Raw genomic sequence first — 14,231 nt, 5'->3', positions numbered from 1 at the left:
TGGGGGAATAAACGGGCCAGTTTGAGCTCTGCTGAGTCTAAGGGGCTGGGGGATGCCTAGTTGATGGCTAGACCCTGGGTGGGTGGTGAGATGACTCCAAAAGGAGGTTTGGACTGGACACAAAGTGAGTGTCAATGAAATTTAACTATCAAGTTAAGAAGAAGAAAAAAGGGAATTTTATTTGAGCCAAACTGAGGATTATAACAGAGGAAGCAGATTCTCAGAAAGCACTGAGAGCTGTTCTGCCTGTTAGAAGCTGAAGGCACAGTCATATACATTTTATATATTTATTTATTTATTTACGCTGCACCACGGGGCATGCGGGATCTTTAGTTCCCCAACGGGAGCGAACGCGCCCTCCCTGCAGTGGAAGCATGGAGTCTTAACCACTGGACCGCCTTGAGACAAAGGATCATACATCAAAATGACATACTGATATTTTACATAAAGTTCACCAAGGATAGATAGTCCAGGTAAGCCCGTAAAAAGGGAGGAGCAAATCATCCTGATCCCCTACAGAGCTGGGAAAGAACACTATTCTTTTAAGAAGTTACATTTACTGTTGAGTAGGCATTCCCATCTTCCCATGTTTGAGGATGGCTGGTTAATGTGTAATGCAGATTAGGGAGAGAGGGAGGAAGGAGGTCCAAACAAACAGAGAATTTTGTTTACTTTTTCTTGTCCTGCCTTAAAATACAAATTTTATTTCATCATGAGTAATAATAATCATTCACATTCCCTAGCTCTTACGCTTTGTCAAGCCCTGGTCTTTAACAACTCTGAAGTAGGAATTATTATCCCCAGGAGGAAACAGGGAGGTGGAAACACTTGGCCAAAGTCACAGAGCTGGGAAGTGGTGGAGCAGGATTTGGAGCCAGGTCCAGTCTGATTCCAGATCATCCTGGCTGGACACCCCCGCCCCTAACATACTGTCCCCTCTTCCAGACCGGGGTCGGGTACACCCATCTGCGGCTGAGCCCAGCCAAAGGTGCCCTGCAGCTTGACGGAGCCCCCACCCCTGGTTTTAAGCCCTGCGAGGGGCTGGTGAGTCCCAGCGCTGGGAGGTGGCCCTGCGCCTCGGAGCAGAGGTCCCGGGACAGTGGCCACCGACAAAAGAAAGGGCTGCAGCTGCGCGGCGCACTTCTAGCCGGGCTCCGCCCACATGCACGAAGCGCTAGGGTTGCGTGGGAGGCGGACGCCGCGAGCCAGGTTTGACCCGCGAGCTGATTGGCTGGCTGAGGACAAGACCCTACAACTGATTGGATGCGTGAGGCCGGAGTCTCTTGCTGACTGCTAGAGGAGGAGCAGTTTAACACTGATTGGCTGGAAGGAATCCAGCCTCTACCGTCTATTGGCTGAAGATGAAATGACCCAGTTATAATTGGTTGGCTGGCTCTGCTGTGATCCAATCATGGAATCAGTCGAGGGCCGCCGGGGAGGGTGGAAGTTAACCCTTTAGAGACTGCCGCCCGGCGTGGGCGCTCTACAGTCGCGGCGTGGGGCTGCTTCCCCATTCTAGCCCGTAGCCCCAGGGCAGTGTGGCTCATTCTCCCGGGCCTCAGTGTCTCCCCGGTCCCAAGAGCCGAGGCCTGTGTGTCCCTCAATAGGAGTGGCCGCGGACCTCAATTTCCTCGCTCGTCGTAGTGGGCTGAGCCCCCCTTATCCCCCAGCCCCAGGCCTCAATCCTGTAGGCGATGGTGGAGTCATTGGTTCTCCGAAAGCGTAAGTCCCCGGCCTCAGTTTCCCCAGTGGTACCCTGAGCTCTCGGCTACCACCCCCCTCCCATGGAAGGTGGCCTCAGGCCTCAGTTTTCCGAATGGTCTCGCAGGGCTGAGCCGCCACCTCCCTCTCCAGCGTGTGCAGGCCGGAGGCCTGACTTTCCCCACTCGCTCCTGCTGACCCGCCCACCCGCGGCGGCCAATGGCTGGGGCGCTCCCCCCTCGGGACGAAGCCGCGTCACGTGCAGGGAAGAAAGAACCAGAGGCGCGCTGGGCGTGGGGCTGAGCGGCCATGGCAGGTACGGCGGGCCTGGCGGGGGGCCGGCAAGGCGTTGGGCGGGGTGGCTGGACCAGCTCGGGGTGCGCGGCCCCGCTGCAGCCTGTCGCTGCCCGCAGCTCCGGAGCCGCTGTCCCCCGCGGGCGGCGCGGGCGAGGAGGCGCCGGATGAGGACGAGGACGAGGCGGAGGCCGAGGACTCTGAGCGGCCGGGGGCATCGGGTGGCGCGCGCAGCGGCGGCGGAGGCGGCGGCGGTGGCGGCGGGGCCGGGCCAGGGAGCTGCGGCGGGTCGGGGGGCGCGCTCACCAGGCGCGCGGTCACGCTGCGGGTGCTCCTGAAAGACGCGCTGCTGGAGCCCGGCGCCGGGGTGCTGTCCATCTACTATCTGGTGAGCGCCCCCTAGCCGCATCCCATCCTAGCTGGTGCAAAAGGGGAAACCGGAGTCCAGTGTGCTTTCTTGCCTCAGGCCGAGCCCCGGTGTGGGGAGGGGAAACTGAGGTACGGAGCATCCTGAGCCAGCACGAGCCCTTCTGGGCGGGAGAGCATTGTTCACGAAACACTCCACTCCACAAAGGAGAAACTTAGGCTCAGAGAAGACACTAGTGCCTTCCTGACTGTGTGACCTCACTCAACCTCTCCGTTTCCCAGTTTTCCCATCTGTAGAATGGGATTTTCTTTCCTCCCATGGGGTTGCGTGAGGATTCAATGAATAAAGTGCTCAGCAGTATGCCTGCTACACAGTAAGTGCTTTATAAGTGTTTGCAATTATTACTATTATTGTTGTTGTTGTGCTCTTTGTGAGTGGGAGCAACTTGTGAATTGAACACCTGCTGTGTGCCAGGCTGTGTTGGGTGTTAGGGACACAGCAGAGGATCAAGACAGACCCTGTTCCTGCCCTTTGGGGCTCACAGTCCGGTGAAGGGAGGGGGGATAGTCATATAACTGGACAGTTCCAATCCAGGCTGATCGGGATGGTACCTAAGCTGGAAGCCTTCCTGGAAGGAAGCAGGAAGTGGTTACCAAACCCTGGGAAGCAGCATGGGGTCAGGGAGGACTTCTCAGAGGAGGGGTCTTGATGGGTACCAGCTCCTGGGCCCAGCCAGCCCACTGTCATTGCAGGGGAAGAAGTTCGTGGGAGACCTGCAGCCCGATGGGAGGATTGTGTGGCAGGAAACGGGCCAGGTGTTCAACTCACCCAGCGCCTGGGCCACCCATTGCAAGAAGCTGGTGAACCCGGCCAAGAAGTCTGGCTGTGGCTGGGCCTCTGTCAAGTACAAGGGCCAGAAACTGGACAAGTACAAGGCTGCCTGGCTCCGGCGAAACCAGCTCCATATACCTGCAGCTGCCGCCGATGAGGTGCGTCCTTCAGCCTCCCTGACTCACTGTTGGATAAGGAGTACCCAGAGAGAGGATGTTGGAGCTGGGGCCTTGAAGGATGAACAGGAGTTGGTCAGAGAAAGGTGAATGGAAGAGTTTTCCAGAGGAAGGAATGGCATGTGCAGAGCCTTGTAGGCATGAAGCAACACATGCTGCTTAGGGAACCATTATTAGCTGATGCAGCTGGACATTCAGATGCCTTGGTAGCTGAAGGGGCTGGAGACATCGGCAGGGACCAGATCTGGGAGGGTCTTGAATGCCATGATAGTAATAGATATTCTTTGAATGTTCACCAGCTGGGTTGAACTTGGCCAAGGACCCTCTCTGGGTTCCTAGTCTTTTTCATATGTAAAATAGAGATGATAATGGTACCCAGGTGTATTACACACACACACCTGGCTGGCAAATCTGATATCTTTAGGGCCACTGGCAGGCTGGAAACTCAGGCAAGAGTTGATGCTGCAGTCTTGAGGCAGAATTCCTTGTTTTCCAGGAAACCTTAGTTTTTGCTCTTAAGGCCTTTCAACTGATTGGATGAGGCCCACTGACATTAGCAAGGGTAATCTTTATTGAAAGTCAACTTATTGTAGATGTGAACCACATCTACCCAATGCCTTCAAAGCAACACCTCGACTAGTGTTTGATTAAATAACTGGGTACTATATCCTAGCCAAGTTGACTTTTAAAACTAACTTTCACACCATGCCATAGGGCTATTCATTCAGCAAGTATTTAGTAAATGCCACCTGTGTGCCAGGCCCTCTTCTAGGTGCTGGGGATAAAACAGAGACCAAAATGAGAAAAAATCTCTGCCTTCATGGAGAGAGAAACAAATAAGTCCATCTTACTGTATGTTGGCGGAAGTAAGCAGGGGCAGGGAATGGGAGTGGTGGGAGGGTTAGGGTGGTCAGGGAAGGCCTCACTGAGAAGGTGACATTTGATCAGTGAACTGAAGGAGGGGAGTGAGGGAGCCATAAGGCCTTCTGGAAAACAGCACATGCAAAGGCCCTGAGGCTGGACTGTGGCTGGTGTTTTTGAGGAGCAGTGAGGCTCCAGTGTGTCTGGAGCAGAGTGAGCAAGGGGTAGAGAGGGAGGAGGTGAGGACCAGGGCCGGGGGGAGGACAGGGGCAAGTCGTGCAGGACCTCATGGGCTGCGGGGTGGACTTGGGCTTTTACCCTGAGGGAGGTGGGAGCCCTGGAGGGCTGTGGGCAGAGGAGGGGACGGGACCTGACTCAGGTGCTCACGGCCGCCCTCTGGTGGCTGCTGTAGGGTGTAGGGAGGACAGACTGGGGCCGGGGCGCGAGAGTAGGAGCCGGGGAATCGGGGTGCAGGTGATTGTACAGATCCAGGTGGCTGATGATGGAGTGGACCAGGCCAGCCATTGAGGGGGGAGGAAGTGGGCAAGTTCTGGTTAATTCTGAAAGTGGATCTGATGGGATGTGCTGATGGATCTGATGTTGTTGTTAGGAGATGTTTTGTTCTGAGCAAGCGGGTGGACAGGATTGCCCTCATCAGAGATGTGGGGAGGAGCAGGTTTGGGGGGATGGTCAGGGGCAGGGTGGCCATGTTGAGTGTGAACCCCCCGCGAGGAGATGTCAAGGAGCAGCTGGACCCCGAGTCAGGAGCTCAGGAGAGCCCCAGGCTGGAGTCAGGACTGTGGGCAGTTGTTCAGGGGGTAGATGGGGTTTGAGGCCACCCAGGAGGGATGTGGGTGGGGAAGGAAAGAGGCCCGAGGACCCAGCCCTGGGCCAGCGAGTGAGATGGGGGAGAATAAGGGGGTCCAGGAGAGGTGGGAGGGAAGCCAGGTGAGTGGGGGTGTCCCTGGGGAGTTTCCGGGAGGAGAGGAACTGACCCGGGCAGATGCTGCTGAGAGGGGGGCGGGGGACAGAGACTGAGATGTGACCGTTGGGTTTGGACACAGAGAGGTCACCTCGGCAAGGGGTCTTGAGGAGAGAGCAGGGGGAGAGGTTATTGAGAGAATCTGGTAAAATAATCCATGCAAAGTGCTGGCTTGCTTGCTGGATGAATGGAGCAACAGGGCATATGCTAAATGCTTTGCACGCATTCTCATTTCACACTTACGCCACCCCTGTGGGGCTGGAGGTCATTGTGCCGTTTTACAGATGAGGAGACTAGAGCCCGAAGTCTGTTTGTAATAGGCAGAGGCGGGATTCGAACCTGCGAGGCTAGTCCACAGCCTAGATTGTTTCTGCTCACTCCCTCCCTCTAGTGGGCACCTGGGGCAACGACAGGAACCGAAGGCTCAGGCCAGCCAGAGGTCTCTGTGGAACTTGCGGGGAGGGTAGGGAGCAGCCAGCTGAAAGTCCCGTCGCTGTCCCCCCAACCCCGACCCCGCCAGAGCCCGGCCAGCGAAGGAGAGGAGGAGGAGCTGATGATGGAGGAAGAGGAGGAGGAGGTTCTGACAGGAGCCTCAGCGGAGGACAAGAGTCGGAGACCACCGGTGAAGGGCCCCTCGGAGCCTGTCCATCCTGGTGAGAGGTGGGGGGAGGAGGGGAGGAGGAAGGGCAGGAGGCCGACAGAACTCAGGTGGGGGAGGAGGCTGGGGGCAAGTCTGGCCTTTCTTTTCCTTAGAGCCCCCAAGATGCCTGGCTGACTTCCCAGCCCCCGCTGCCTAATTTCACTCTCACTGCCTGACTTCTTTAAGCTCTAATACTACATTTCTTGGTCCCACTGCCCAATTTCTTTATCTGCTGCCGGATTTCTTCACCATGCCGCCTGATTTCCTTGCTCGCCAGTAGGATTTCTTTGCCCTGTTGCCTGATTTCTAGCCCTGCCGCCTGATTTCTTTGCCTGGCTGCCTGGTCCTCACGGGATTTCCTGAGCCCTTCATCTGATTTATTTTTTTCTTTTTAAAATTTATTTATTTACTTACTTATGGCTGTGTTGGGTCTTCGTTTCTGTGCGAGGGCTTTCTCTAGTTGTGGCAAGCGGGGGCCACTCTTCATCGCGGTGCGCGGGCCCCTCACTATCACGGCCTCTCTTGCTGCGGAAGCACAGGCTCCAGATGCGCAGGCTCAGTAATTGTGGCCCACGGGCCCAGTTGCTCTGCGGCATGTGGGATCCTCCCAGACCAGGGCTCGAACCCGTGTCCCCTGCACTGGTAGGCAGACTCTCAACCACTGCGCCACCAGGGAAGCCCCCATCTGATTTTTTAAATCTCTTCTGTCTGATTTGTTAACCTGCCGCCTGATTTCCCAGTCCACTTGCCTGATTTTTAAGGCTGCCCCTGGAGTGTTTTTTTTTTTTTTTTTTTTTTCTTTCTTGGGCTGCCTGGTCTTCATTTTCCAGTTCCTGGCTGGGGAAGGAACTGACGCTGCCTTTTTTTTTTTTTTTCCCCTTACCCCCCAACCCCGCAGAGGCCACGCCCCCAGGGAAAAGGGTGGAAAACAAGATCCGGGTGCCTGTGCGCTACTGCATGCTGGGTAGTCGAGACTCTGCCAGGTCAGATACACCCCGTGCCTGCCGGGACCCTCACCCCCATCGGTGTGAGCTCTTGCCGGCGTGTGGGGAGCAAAGGCAGGGGTAGGGTGGAGACAAGGCCTCAGGTCCGAGCTGGCTGTGGGCGGCTGGGAAGCCAGCGTGGGGGTGAGGGAAGCGCCTGGGGGTTCCTGAGGCTGTGGAACCCTCCTGGCTCCTTCAGAAACCCACACACCCTGGTGGAAGTAACATCCTTCGCAGCTATCAACAAGTTCCAGCCGTTCAACGTGGCCATCTCTAGCAACGTGCTGTTCCTGCTGGTGTGTGCCCAGCTCCTACCTTGCCCCTTAGGGGTCAGGGGCTCTCAGGCCTGGGCAGGGGGTGTCCATCCCCACCCCCACCCCCACCCCGGCCAGAGGATCCCTGGAAGGTCGGCTCCATGAGAGCAGAGACCTTGTCTGCTCTGTTCACTACCGGTAAACAGTAGGCACTCAATGTCTGAATGAAGCAGGAGGTGGGTGGGCTGACCCCGTCACAACGCAAGGGCCCTGGCCCCCAGGACGGCCTTGGGCGGCGGGGCGCAGTCTGAGCGGGTCTTCCAATGTCCCTCCCCTCCTCAGGACTTCCACAGCCACCTGACCCGCAGCCAGGTCGTGGGGTACCTGGGCGGCCGCTGGGACATCAACAGACAGAGTGGGTATTTGGGGCCTGTGGGCAGGGGGGTGTTTGGGGCTGGGGTCGATGTCCACGCCTTCTCCCGCCTCCGCGCAGCGCTGACGGTGCTGAGAGCCTTCCCCTGTCGGAGCCGCCTGGGGGACGCGGATACCGCGGCCACCATGGAAGAGGAGGTGAGGGGGCGCAGGGCGACTCGGCGTTCTGGGGAGGGCTGGCGCGGACACAGCTGTCCTGGCTACCGCCTCTTGGCGCCTAGCACCGTGTTGCCGCTCAGCAAGGGTGCAAATGGGTGTGTGTGACCTCCGGTCCCCTCACCTGTGACCCCCACCGTCATACTTCCTTCTGTACAGACGCCGCCACCGGCCCGTTCCCCTCTGAGCCTGTCTGGCACCTGGTAAAGGCCCGATAAGTATTAGCTGCCGTCCTTAATGTTTTCATAGGGTGCTTAGTACGCGCCTGTGCTCCACACTCAACCTTGTCACAGGGCACAGAATGGGTGTGGATTCGGAGCGCGCACGTTTCTCCACCCATTTCTTCCTTTCTCTTTACCCTATCTCTTTATTTAACTATTGACTGAGCGCCTACTATGTGCCGGGAATTGTTCCTTGAGCTGGGGATACAGCAGTGAGCAAAATAACCTTTTAACTTAGATTTATGTGAGGAGCATCTTTTTTTTTTTTTTTTTTTGGCCACACCACTCGGCTTGCGGGATCTTAGTTCCCCAACCAGGGATTGAACACCAGGCCCTGGGCAGTGAAAGCGTGGAGTCCTAACCACTGGACCGCCAGGGACTATAGCAGCAACTTTTTAACGTTATTTGTTGACTGTCCCCCCCACTGGACTCACTGAGGGCGGAGCAGGGTGTGTCTCCGTCACTGCTGTGTCCTCAGGCCTGGTACACAGCAGGCGCTCATTAAATGCTGGCCGCGTGGGGCTGGATGGGTGCCAGGCACGTGAGCGCACTAGGGCTGCTAGAACCCCCGGCCCCGCGCGTCTCTGTCCCCAGATTTACCAGAGCCTGCTCCTGCGGGGCCTGTCCCTGGTGGGCTGGTACCATAGCCACCCGTACAGCCCGGCGCTGCCGTCGCTGCAGGACATCGACGCGCAGATGGAGTACCAGCTGCGGCTGCAGGGCTCCAGCAACGGCTTCCAGCCCTGCCTCGCCCTGCTCTGCTGTGAGCCCCGGGAGGGGGCGGGCGTGGGGCCCCAGCGGGCCACCGAGCCTCCAGGCCCAGCCCCTTCTCTCTCTCTCCTCCCCCAGCCCCTTACTACTCTGGTAACCCGGGCCCGGAGTCCAAGATCTCGCCCTTCTGGGTGATGCCGCCCCCTGAGGTAGGCGGGGCTGCTGGGAGGCGTGGGCGGGGCCCGGTGTGGGTGTGGGTGTGGGAGGGGTCAGGAGGCCTTGTTAGCGGTAGGAAGCCAGTACTCTGGTTCCGGGCTCATCTGGGGGAGCTGGGGCCTGCTTCTCTCATCTGTGAAATGGGAGCATAATCATTGCCCTGAGGCAGTGGGCGTGAGGGGTGTTGAAAAGGTGGGTGCTCTACCTGTAGCGTGCCGCTTTTGCCACCAAGGTCGCCTCCTTCCTGAGCCCTGTCTGGTTTCATTCCCCAAGTCCATCTCGGGGTCAGAAATCAGCTTCAGAAAGGAATTCCGGAGCCATGGCCGCTCCTCTGTGTGTGGTGGGGAGGGTGCCACCCTGCCTCCCTAGTCGCATTGCTGGGTTCCTTTAAGGTCTCGCGCGGCTCTGGATCTGATCCGAGTGCGGAGCCAGGCCTGCAGTATCAATTCTCTGACTCCCAGCCCTGGGCACTTCCTGCTGTGCTCTGCCATCTTGGACGGGGGCCGGGTTGGGGGTAGCTAGGGGTGACTGGCGTGTATCTCTGCCAGCAAAGGCCCAGTGACTATGGCATCCCCATGGACGTGGAAATGGCCTACGTCCAGGATGGCTTCCTGACTAATGACGTCCTTCATGAGATGGTGAGTTCACTGCCGCGTGAGGTGGGTGGGGGTGGGGTGGGCGCCCTGGGAGGAGCGGGTGGGAGCCGAGGGCGCCCAGCTGGATGGACGTGACACTGTAGGACTTGGGAAGCGCTGGCTGAACGAGCCACATCAGGGCCGAGTCAGGCTCCTCTTCCGCTCCTGAAAATCACGGGCTCTTAGGATCAAGTCCCAGATCCTTGCCTCGGCCCCTCCTACCTCTCCCCCCTCGCCCTCCTGGCTGTTCTGGAACATGCTAGGGATGCTCCCGCCTTGGGCCTCCGCACCTGCCAGTGATTCTCCAAGTGGGGACACGTGAGAACCTCGGGTGTTACTCGGACGAATAGCAAGCAGGCATTTAAACAAATGGAGCTAGTTCGTCACACCTGTGACTTCACTGATGTTACTGCTCTGGCTGAGGCTAAACCATGGAGCCGTGTCAGGGCCGGGGCGGGTATAAAGAATCACATTCAGTGTGCCTGCTGCTTCTACGGAAGTTGTCTCCCCCTCCAGGGGGCCTTCCTGCCAAGCTCCTTAATTTCTCCAGGACCTGGGTAACGTCCACATGCCGCGCTGCATTAGACTAGAGGCCCCCCGAGGGGTGGCAGCAGTGTCTGTCCCACTCGCTGCTGTATCGCGAGTGCCTGGCCCAGGAAGCGCGGTCGCTGGGGCTCACCTGTCCCCCGTTCCTTAGATGCTGCTGGTGGAATTCTACAAGGGCGCCCCTGACCTCGTCAGGTTCCAGGAGCCTTGGAACCAGGAGCACACCTACCTCGACAAGCTCAAGGTGAGACTCATGCCGAGTCCCGTGCAAAACCCCTTCTTTTATAAAGATCTCTGGGAGCCCCGGGGACCCCCCCCACCCCCTCTCCCTCCAGAATATATCCGTGGGCAGCCTGAAGAGAAGTGAGTTCTTACCTGGGCCTGGACAAAAATACTTCAGTCAGAAATGAATGCTGCCAGAGAAAAGTTGTGTTTTATCACATGGGGGTGGTGACGCTGGTGGACATCACCATCGAAACGCAGATGAAAATGCAAAAGCCCCGTAGACCTCATGACCCCTGGGACATCCCAGCTGGAGACGCTGCTCTGGGCCCTGCTTCTCCCGGGGCCGTCCACGGAGGTGCAGGAGGGGTTCTGAATCTTAAGCAGAAGCAAAGCCGAACCGAGCAGAGTGGCTGGTGCTGGGAGTGGGTTTGTCTAGCCCGCTGGCCCTACGGTTGGTTAACGGGACGTGTCGGCAGGGGCGCCGCATATTTCCTGCCTGAGAGTCGTTCTCAGAAGACACTACCCACTCCGCTTTGCAGAGAAATAGCTTCACACGTTTGCTTGTTTTGTTCAGACTTAACAGTGACCAGGGCTTAAAGCTGCCACTGGTCACCTCCCAGCCCGGTGCTAGGTGCGTGGGGTGGGGTGGCCTCGGCACACGATGGGGGCGCATGTAAGGGCAGGATTTGGAGGGTGTGGAGGAACCTCACCCCCAGAGGACGACATCCCCAGGCCTTGAGGTGTGGCTTTAGGGACATGGCTGCGTGCTTGGGTTAGGAGGGCCCCCTGGCAGGCTGCAGCCCTGAGGCACCAGGCCTCCTTGTTTCAGATCTCCCTGGCCAGCAGGACGCCCAAGGACCAGGGCCTGTGCCATGTGCTGGAGCAGGTTTACAGCGTCCTCAAGCAGGGGAGCTGAGAGCACCAGCCTCCAAGGACCGGGGAGGCCTTTGGTCAGATGTGGCTCCCCGAGGCTCTGGGTGAGGGGAATCGGCCCAGGGCCTTTGTGCTGCTTTGTTGCTGTGTGACTGAGGTGTGTGACGGCAGGGGCTCAGATAATAAAGGAGAAACAGCCTAGGCATGTGTCTCACGGATGCAGGAGGGGTTGCTGTTCCTGCAGCAGTGGCTATGGGGAGGGGCCGTGCTGGCGACTGGGCAGATGACAGCTGTCCCTCCCGGGCTCGCTGTGGGCTGGTGCTCATGTGGGCCCCACCCTGACTGCTGACCCCTTCGGGAGGGCCCGCCCTGCACCACAACCAGGCAAGAGGCTGTAGAAAGAGACATTTAATACTTTTTAAAAAAAATCAGGATTACATTTTGATCTGCCCTAGGCTGGGATGTCTGTGTCTCCTCCAGGTACTGGTGACCGGGGGGCCTCTCGGAGCAGCAGGGAGGGCCTGGTGTCCTTGGGGGCTTTACCGGGTCACCAGAGGAGGGGAATGTGAACCAGGCCCGGGGTCCCCTGTTTAGCCAAGTTTTGGATTAGGCAAGAGGGGAAGTGGGTGCAGGGCTGGGGCCCTGCTGGTCTGGGCAGCTGCCTACCTTGGTCTGAAGGAGATGGCCTGGGCCACTGTCCAAAGAGGGTATGGTGGCCGGCTCACCAGCGTGGTGCCCGTGACTCCCCAAGGGGTCCCAGCAGCCAGGGGTCTGGGAACATTCACTTAACAAAGCCTTTGTGCTTGACCTTCCACATAGTGGAGGCTGGGCTCCTGTGGTCGTGTGTGTGTGCATGTGTGCGTACACACACGTGCGCGCTGGCAGCTTGTGCCAGAGAGATGCTCCATGTGCTTGGCTTGGGATGCGGTGGTGGGCACGGGTGTTTGGGGCTTAGTGCCCTGCAGGGGGGAGATGGCCTGTCTTTAGGGGCGCTGGCCCCTGAGAACCCCAGGCTCGTCTTTCCCCAAGTCCCCAGCCAGAAGAAAGGGGTGAAACCCTTCCAGGAAGGTGGCATCTGTAGGCACTCAGGGGCCTAGGGAGCTCTGGAGGGGGCTGGTAGTTTCCAGGGGGGGAGGATTTAAAAGCAGGGTGGCGAGTCTCAGCCAGGGGTCTCGCCCAGACCACCCCATCACACCAATGTTCAGTCCTATCCTGTTAAGGGCAGGTCTCCGGACAGAGCTGGATGGAGGTGGGAGAGGATGCGTATGCGTGCGCACGTGTGTGTGTGTGTGTACGTGTACGTGTGTGTGTGAGAGTGAGAGAGGAGGGGGAGAGAGAGAGAGAGAGAGGAGAGAGAGGAGAGAGAGAAGGGGGGCCCACCTGGAGTTACCGGTCCCCAGAAGGGCAGGAGGAGTTAGTGTTTCTAAGAGCACCTTAGTGTGAGCCTCCTGGGGTGGGGTGGGCGGAGCTGGGGGGGCAGAGTTGTGAGCAGCAGGAAGGAGGAACACTGCCCAGCCCCCAAGACGGCCACGTGGAGTGGGGAAGGGAGCCCCCACCACCGGGGGTGAGCGCTAGTGTAAACAGGGGCCCCGCTGCCCTGGGGCCGGGTCAGGCCCAGAGCGGGCCACCCCGCAGGCTGTGAGCGCTGCCCGGCTGCGGGGCCCATGGAATGCAGAGATCTGGATGGAGGGGCGGCGGGCCGACACATCACTGAGACGCGGTCACTGGGGCAGCGGCACCAGCACCTCCACGTAGCTGAGGGGGAAGAAGCCGGACTGGCCGTGGAGCATGCCCTCGTACCAGTTCTCGTCGATCTGGTTGGTCAGCGTGATGATGTCGCCCTCGTGGAAGCCCAGCTCCCCGTCGTTCTCAGGCTCAAAGTCGTACAGGGCCTTGCAGCTCGGCTGGTCCAGGGGCGCTGGGGGTGGGGGAAGGTCCAGGCTGTCACCTGCCCCTGTGGGTGCACAGGGGGATGTCGCCTCCTCTCCCCTCCACTCCCACCCCCTTGTCCTGCCCACTCACTGCTCCTTGCTTTCCCCCAGGGAGAGCCGCTCCCTCCTCTGCGGCCCCCACTGCTATCAGAAGGAGCCAAGTGACAAGGGGAGGGAAAAGGGCTCTGTGAGTGGTCACCAAAACGCTCCTGGGAGGAGCTGGGGACACCCAGTGGCATCAGGGTGACAGTGACCAGAAGCACACAGCTCTCAGGGTACCACTTGGAACAGAGGGAAGCCCAGCTCTACTTCTACCAGAGAAGGGGTGGAGATGGACCCTTGGGGCACAGATTAGAAGGCGGCATCGTAAACCGAGGCAGGGGCACGGGGCAGGGCCTGGGCCCCTTGGGGACACTCACGCATGCTCCTGCTGCTGGGGGTCCGGGTGGGCTTGTCGGAAGATCGAAAAGATGACGAAGCTGCTTGCAGACAAAGCACAGAGGTGGGCTGAGAATGCTGGCGTGGGGCCTGGTGCCCATCCTTGGGGCTCCTCGTGCAGAGAACTGGCCCTGCGGTTGGATGGGTGGCAGCCTGGGGGCTCCCCCGAAGGGGCCTGGGGCAGAGTGGTGCCCTCTCCTCCATTACCTGTGATCTTGGGGGCCGTGGCACAGGGGAAGCCCCCGTTGGACTGCTCAGGCTCTCCGAGGTCCAAGGGCTCCCGGGGCTTGGGCTTATACTCCCGCTTGGGGCGCGAAGAGGCTTCCCGCATCCTGCATGTGGAAGGACGCCTGTGAGCAGCTGCAGGGCCACCTCTTGAGACCTCGCGTGTCGAGGTCAGGGAACAACGCCTCCACCCCCAGCTATTTATGCTGCTGCCCCGGGACTCGGGATGCACGTGGGAGGCGGCGAAAAGGGGGCCCCCAGGCATATCTCCAAGGCTGCCTACAGGCCTGGTCCTACTGCACCCAGACGCCTCCTCGGCAGTGGCGGCTGGGGAGCTGGTGCCCAACAGACACCCACCCCTCACCAGGGAACCACCGCCCACCGGGGCTTCCCTTCTTAGGCCCTGGACACTGCCTGACTGCAAGATGGCCCTCGGAGACAGGGAAGGAGAGGAAGGGGCTCCCCAGGGGCAGGGCTGGGCAAACCCTCTCCCCACAGGACATCCCAAGCCTCTCCTCTGGGGACCAGGATGA

At 59.1% G+C, this 14,231-nt stretch overlaps 2 protein-coding genes across 5 annotated transcripts in view; one reads left to right on the top strand and one right to left on the bottom strand.

The window, feature by feature from the left end:
• Positions 1–1,484: 1,484 nt before the first annotated feature.
• On the top strand, positions 1,485–11,307 carry MPND (MPN domain containing). 2 transcript variants are annotated; one of them, XM_036846273.1, is made up of 14 exons: positions 1,485–1,722; positions 1,829–2,017; positions 2,115–2,383; positions 3,115–3,351; positions 5,733–5,865; positions 6,751–6,835; positions 7,035–7,131; positions 7,432–7,504; positions 7,583–7,659; positions 8,493–8,661; positions 8,748–8,818; positions 9,374–9,463; positions 10,158–10,250; positions 11,061–11,307. In XM_036846273.1, the coding sequence occupies exons 2-14, from the start codon at positions 2,011–2,013 to the stop codon at positions 11,145–11,147; spliced, it is 1,488 nt and encodes a 495-aa protein (XP_036702168.1). In that variant the 5' UTR covers positions 1,485–1,722; positions 1,829–2,010; the 3' UTR covers positions 11,148–11,307. The 2 variants fall into 2 exon arrangements, with proteins under 2 accessions (XP_036702168.1, XP_036702169.1); XM_036846274.1 differs by lacking the exons at positions 7,583–7,659; positions 8,493–8,661.
• Positions 11,308–11,497: 190 nt separating this feature from the next.
• The window catches only part of SH3GL1 (SH3 domain containing GRB2 like 1, endophilin A2), a 32,997-nt gene continuing 30,263 nt past the window's right edge, over positions 11,498–14,231 (bottom strand). For 2 of the 3 annotated variants that reach the window (XM_036846277.1, XM_036846275.1), the window contains 3 exons: positions 13,681–13,805; positions 13,455–13,514; positions 11,498–13,058 (listed from right to left, as the gene is read on the bottom strand). In XM_036846277.1, coding sequence (XP_036702172.1) covers positions 12,826–13,058; positions 13,455–13,514; positions 13,681–13,805 — 418 coding nt within the window. In that variant the 3' untranslated portion in view covers positions 11,498–12,825. The remainder of the gene's footprint in view (positions 13,059–13,454; positions 13,515–13,680; positions 13,806–14,231) is intronic. The other variant, XM_036846276.1, reaches the window with a different exon arrangement.

Source organism: Balaenoptera musculus, chromosome 3, assembly GCF_009873245.2.
Source record: "Balaenoptera musculus isolate JJ_BM4_2016_0621 chromosome 3, mBalMus1.pri.v3, whole genome shotgun sequence".
Lineage (NCBI taxonomy): Eukaryota > Metazoa > Chordata > Mammalia > Artiodactyla > Balaenopteridae > Balaenoptera > Balaenoptera musculus.
This window is presented reverse-complemented; position numbering and strand designations above follow the sequence as displayed.

Excerpts from the sequence above, each read along its gene's own strand:
- MPND (XM_036846273.1), top strand. Across the intron at positions 5,866-6,750 it reads CTCGGAGCCTGTCCATCCTG|AGGCCACGCCCCCAGGGAAA; the intron begins GTGAGAGGTGGG and ends CCAACCCCGCAG. Across the intron at positions 6,836-7,034 it reads GGTAGTCGAGACTCTGCCAG|AAACCCACACACCCTGGTGG; the intron begins GTCAGATACACC and ends TGGCTCCTTCAG.